The 6,074-nt window shown below is 41.4% G+C and overlaps 1 protein-coding gene across 2 annotated transcripts; it reads right to left on the bottom strand.

Moving 5' to 3' along the window:
• Positions 1 to 441: 441 nt before the first annotated feature.
• Positions 442 to 4,862, bottom strand: LOC133889818 (probable alpha-amylase 2). 2 transcript variants are annotated; one of them, XM_062330295.1, is made up of 12 exons: positions 4,401 to 4,862; positions 4,245 to 4,290; positions 4,046 to 4,083; positions 3,467 to 3,593; positions 3,163 to 3,389; positions 2,899 to 3,044; positions 2,669 to 2,787; positions 2,213 to 2,301; positions 2,009 to 2,131; positions 1,855 to 1,890; positions 905 to 1,003; positions 442 to 819 (listed from the first exon to the last, which is right to left on the bottom strand). In XM_062330295.1, exons 1-12 carry the CDS (start codon positions 4,410 to 4,412, stop codon positions 628 to 630), a joined length of 1,254 nt encoding a protein of 417 aa, XP_062186279.1. In that variant the 5' UTR covers positions 4,413 to 4,862; the 3' UTR covers positions 442 to 627. The 2 variants fall into 2 exon arrangements, with proteins under 2 accessions (XP_062186279.1, XP_062186280.1); XM_062330296.1 differs by having other exon boundaries at positions 4,251 to 4,290; positions 4,401 to 4,861.
• Positions 4,863 to 6,074: the final 1,212 nt, after the last annotated feature.

Raw genomic sequence — 6,074 nt, 5'->3', positions numbered from 1 at the left:
GGAGCTTGTGGGCAACTGTCGATATAAAGAATAATAGGGTTCCCTAGTAGGGGGACCCACGACGATCAAATATCAACCTTTTCTACACGTCATGATTGGGCAGGAGCATGGTCCCTCGACGCGTCCAGCCAGCAAACACACGACCATTTTCTCCGACCAGTCTCCGGGTCTCATAGGGAAACCCCGTGACCGGTTTTCTCTGGTTACAGGGCAGGTATGTGCCTAATCAGTCTAATTTCATTAGATATTTTTCCACTCGAGTGTTATCTCTTACCCAGGTCGTCCTTCCGGGTGACCTAGGCGTGACTGGCACAGGCTTGTCGTGTCCCGTCCCATAGGATTAAACACTACAGGACGATCTGACAAAGCGTTGTAGTAGGTTTTGCAGGAGCACAGATGGCGCGTGGGAACGAGACCGCTCTGACTTTTGACTTCAGAAGAAAAAAAAGTATAATAAGATATATGATGAAAAAATAATTATTCGGCACTATCTGTACCTAACTCTGAGAAAAAAATATAGGATGGGATATATAATAAACTATATCCGTTCATATCTAATTCGATTTCACCCCTATTAAGCCGTAAAGCGGAGCAGATATAGCCTGTTATTGGTGCCACTCATAGGTTTCACTTGTGCCACACAGCATATCTACGTCCACTGGCCGCTAGCCTCCACTGCGGGTCGCTTGGGCACCACGAGCCGTCCCCGATCTTCATGCACAACTTATCATCGATAATTGCAGAATACAGGTCTGACCTCGCCTCCAAAATTTTGACTGCGGATCGGCTATGTATGTCTTGGCGTTTCCTGATTTCCATCTGAGAGAAAAAAAAAAGCATTGGAAAGTTAGAGAAGGCTGCTAGGGAAGAAAAGGATTGGAATACATAGGTACAAGCAGAATACCAGTTTAGTGATATCTCCATGTAGAGAAGCTCCCTGGTCATAGAAGTGGTCATAGAATACTGTGGGGATACCCGGGTGTGTGAGTATATAAGCATATCCCTAAAAGACCATCAGATTATGCACGTGTCAATCAACAATTAGATGTCCAAAAAAGAACAGCAAGCTAGTCCGATAAATGATTTGGTGTGTGAGTACGTTGAAACTGTACAGTTTTTAATGATCAATTAACGTGAGTCTCATGTCTTCATGGTTCAAAAAGGGTGTATTTGGTTCAAAGACAAGGTTGGATGGGATATAATCATTTTTTTTTAATTGAACGATCTAATTTTTTGTTTGGTTAGACAGCTAGAATTTGGATGGAATTAACTAAAATTTTATGAGATCCTCTTATTATATATTTAGTTTTCATCAAAATATAATCATGTGAGATCTTGTTTTGTTGATTTAATTGCAATGCATACAATGGTACAATCAGATCGCAAATCAGATAAACGGTTTAGGAGATAATATCATTTAAAGAGTGCTAATAAAAAAATACATTTACTCTAATCAACCAAAATAAGTCACATTAGCAGGGATAAAGCTCACTCAGAACATAGATGGCTCTATCGAGTACTTTTTGCAAATGGGCTCATCTAACATCTAGAAGAATATTCCTCGAAGTTAGCCACCCCTTCTATGTCTGCCCTTAAACCAAACCCATTCGAAAACTAGATGGTCATATCCCATCCAGGGATATCTCTCAAACCAAACGCACCCAAAGAGTCTTAATTGAACCAGCAGCTCTGAAATTCTTTAGAAGAGTTAAGATCTGCTACGGTCGTTACAAAAGAAATTAACCTTTTTAAGATCACAATAGTAACTCATAATTCAATTGGTACATATTATTGGATTCTGGTGAAACCAGGGTTGTGAAAAAAATGTAGAAGTACAAAGTTCATAAAGCATACCTCCATGACATGCTCAGATGGAAAAGGCCAATGACCCTGAAATTTTGGAACTTTTTATTAGTTTTTACACAGCAAATTCTGAACACTTCCAGGCAAATATTAACACAGTTAAGCTTGCCTCGACCAAAGAAGGACGAGAAAAATGACTAAATACCTGGGTTGACCCTGTGTCATGATTTTCAACAAATGTAACTGATCTTGAAGGCCACCATCCCATCACACCAGGTGGTTTCCCTTCCGGATCTCGCAAACGCCACAGCTCTCCTTTGACAGCTTCCTGATTCAAACAACATTAACTGCTCAAACAAATCACTTGACACAAAATTTTGCTCCTATAGAATGGTAACTCCTTTCTAACCTGAAGAATACCCTTCGTTGTGAAATCAAACGCAGCACAAAGTCCTCCAGTGCTATCTATCCAATTAATAATCTTCTGCCTATGCTTATCTGCCCAAAAAATTAAAATCCTTGAATTTGCTAAGCAAACAAGCATAAACTATCAAACTAAGGCTAAGAAGTATGCTTTCACAACATCCATATTCATATCCTAAAAGACAATCATTTTAACTGCCTCGAATTTGGAATAGTAATATAGCCCCCCCCCTGTTGCAATTTAAAACTTTTGCCTCAGTTGAAAAGGCAGCCATGACGATGGATAATAATTAGAAATCGACAAAACTTCAATTGAGGCAAAAGTTTTAAACTGCAACAGTAGTTAAAATTTAACATTGCCACCATTCGCGCCTGTCAATCAAGAGGTTGACTTTAGAGAACCTAGGCCCGAAATTAAATTACTTAGTTAGTTATTTCTTACCCTGATTGTAGTGAAGTCGGTAATCAGGGGGGCTATATTCACAACTGTCCCAGAATTCCCCAACTGCAAAAAGGGGTTTTGATTCCTCTATGTATTCTTTCACATACTTTGCTGCGTAACTGCACTAAACAAAAAGTTGAAATCAGAATGTTAGCAATGCAAAATTTTAGTTTGGCAGCTAATTCCTTTCTTTCGATGTGGGATACTCGACTAGCCAATTGAATATTTACCCTTTTGTGAAATCAAAGCGGAAATCTTGAAAACCAATGGATTTTCGAAGCCAGATCAGCCATTCAATAATATCTTTCCGTACAAATGGCTGGGTATGATCTATGTTGGGAACCCCATCAAAGTTATCCCCAGTGCTTTTGTTTCCCTGATAGTGAAGTTGCATGCACGTTAAGTACAGCTTAAGTCGAACTTATCTATCAAGATAAGGTCAAGTAAAAGATTGAAACAGGTATATCTTGCATAAAGCAAGTCAATCTAGTTACCTTCCCACCAGAACAAGATGTAACAGCGTGTTCATCCCATGATATTGGGATACCATCATAACGATTATACATCCCACTGGATCCTTGAGTAGTCCCAATTCGATGGTTTATAACAACATCTGCCATAGCCCTAACAGTGTGTTCATTCATTTTCTTAAGCAATGCTTTTAGCTCGTCGAGGGAACCGTAACAAGAGTCAAGGCAGTAAAGGTTCTGCGGTAGATAGCCTGTGGAAGAACATTTCAGACCTCTTCCCTCTGTAACTATGCTTTGGATAAGAAATAATAATGTTTGACTGACTTACCTTCTGGAGATAATGACTGTGTAGGTGGAGGCAACCATACTGACGTAAACCCAGATTTTGCCAGGTCAGCAACTTTCTCCTCTAAATTACTCCACCAGCTGTGCTTATGTGATTCCCAGTTATAAGCCTAACAGATAACCAATATCAGCACAGCATGTTTGAGAATGTAAGCTCGTTTAGGCTGTCATAAAAGGCGTATTCAGGTTGGGCGTGTTATACAGGAAACCCTCACATATATGTTGAATTCATTTCTGATAAGTGAGCTATATAAAGGTAAACATAGATTATGGCAATGGATAGATGAGAAGTAACAAATATTAGAATCATCTTTCAATCGCTGACCAGTAAGCACATAACTTTCAATTCTAGATTAGATTCTTTCAGTGATTGCACGAGGGGCGTATATAGTTACTCCACAGTCCACATGAATGGTGACAATTTCATAGGTACGTGTGAAGCATCAATCGAAAAGGGCGCATACTTGTTATGACCACTAATCTGGTAGCATTTCTAAAGATTCAGACGTCCAACTTTGATCTATAGCATGATAGCAAGAGATGTTGTTAGACATATTCTCACCTGGAATAAAATTTCCCTCCCATTCTTAATGATGCCACCTGCCAAAGAAAGACAAAGACAATCCCGAATTTATATGAGAAGCTCGACCAAAGAGCCAAAACAACACACCGGCAGTAGCAAGCACAAACTCAGCATTACACCACACGCTTCCACTCCACGAACACGAAAATAGACAAAGGAACGATGCAACGGTTTATGCCTTTACCGTCGCGAGCCGCCTGTTCTTCGAATTTATCATCCGAAACCTGCACAACCATCATTCGATTCAGGGCGCATTCACAACGACCTCACTGATCAGCCAAGAACAACACCACGACACGTTACGATACGATGCGGCAGGTGCGTGTGGACTCACCATCTGGCCCATCCAAATTCAGACGAAACCCGAGTAGTCAGTAGAGCCACTGCGCAGCGAAAGCCTTTTTCTTTTCCGAGGGAAAGACGCAGCGGACAGCCATCAGCTAGCCGCTACATATGTAGCCGCGCAGGAGGCATGGAGCGGACTGCGAGCCGGCACGCGGAACGAGGCATCCGCGCCAACCTGACGGCCGCCGCGCCCAAGTGGGCACCCGCCCACGCCCCCACACCGATGGGATAAAGTCGGCGCCGGATTCCTCCGCCGGTGACGGGCGGCTGGGTTTGAATCTGTTCTCGCCGTTGCCTGTGCTGATCTGATGGGGATGAGTGAGGAGATCGGATAGGTTAACTTTGCTTGCGCCGTCCGTATTCCGTTTTCCTCAGCTTTTTTTCTGAACGAGAGTGGGGTGGGAATCGGCGATTGCGGGCGGGCGGGTGGGCGGACGGACGGACGGAGGATTGGGGATTTTTTTTTTCCGCCGGAGACGATGAAGGTAAAAGGGAAGAAGGATGAAAAAGGTGAAGGGACGTGAGAATTTTTTTATTTTTAAATTAAAAATTACTAATGTATACGTCCGTTTTTAACATCCTTTGTGCTTACATATTTTTTTTTAAAAAAATGATTATTTTGATAGTGTTTTAAATTTTAAGAGTATTATAATATAATATTTTTATTTTTAAATATGGCGCATATTGAAAAGGCGACGTAATAGGAAGACTAGAGTCTGAATTTGTAATTTTTGAATAAATGTATATATTTTATAGTTACGTGCCCATGCGTTGCAACGGGAGTAAAAAAAATTCATAAGGTAATATAATTGATTGGGTGAGGTAATGAATATCACACAACCAATCAGTAGGCTACTCTTGCTAGATGGTTTATGTTATGAACCAGAAAAAGAGGCCATTTACATGAGTGCAAGAACCCATCTGTGATGCTGCACTTGTAGCCAGTTGTACCTTTGTTTAGCTGATCCCTACCTGATGGCAAGGCCACGCGGATGGACTTTGCAGCATTGGACCATACAAGCTAGTACAACGGGACTCAATGAGGCCGAATGCTAATGCATACCTCACTTCCTGCTGAGGTGAAGCAACGACAACGATCTGCAGGCTGCAGTAGTAGACAAGACAACAGGGGTGGACAGTGTGCAACATTCACATCTTCATACCTAGGTGAATTAAGCAAGGGATATAACGACAGACATGTCCTCATAACATTTTTACCTACTCCATGCCTATTTTGAGGATGCATATCAATATTTGATACAGGAAGTCTATTCTGAGGATGCATAAATGTGAGTGCCCTTTCTTTAAAGACTTAGGCTGTGTTTGTTTGCTGCTTTTGAAACTGCTTCTGCTACTGCCAGAAGCCAGAAGTCAGAAGCCAGAACAAACGAGGTTCTGGAGAAGCCAGAAGCCTGTTTCTGAGGAAAATGAACTAAAGCTGAGAAGCTCGCTGAGATGTGCTTCTCTGAGAAGCTATGTGCTGAGAAGCCAAAAATTTATTGTAGAAGCCAACAACCTATTTCCAAAAGCAGCTTTTCAGAAAAACCAAAAGCACTGCTTTTCAGATAAGCTAAAAAACAGAAGCTCAAACAAACACGGCCTTAGCCCTTCATAATTCTCCCACAAAACGGGTGACTCTTTCCAATTATCACTTGATGGCAGT

This window comes from Phragmites australis, chromosome 13, assembly GCF_958298935.1.
Source record: "Phragmites australis chromosome 13, lpPhrAust1.1, whole genome shotgun sequence".
Classification (NCBI taxonomy): domain Eukaryota; kingdom Viridiplantae; phylum Streptophyta; class Magnoliopsida; order Poales; family Poaceae; genus Phragmites; species Phragmites australis.
The sequence above is the reverse complement of the archived record's forward strand: the minus strand, read 5'-3'. Positions and strand labels throughout refer to the sequence as shown.

Coding starts and splice junctions, on each gene's coding strand:
- LOC133889818 (XM_062330295.1), bottom strand. Junction 3,045..3,162: donor CATCTTGTTCTGGTGGGAAG/GTAACTAGATTG, acceptor CTTCACTATCAG/GGAAACAAAAGCACTGGGGA. Junction 2,132..2,212: donor CAACGAAGGGTATTCTTCAG/GTTAGAAAGGAG, acceptor TGTTTGAATCAG/GAAGCTGTCAAAGGAGAGCT.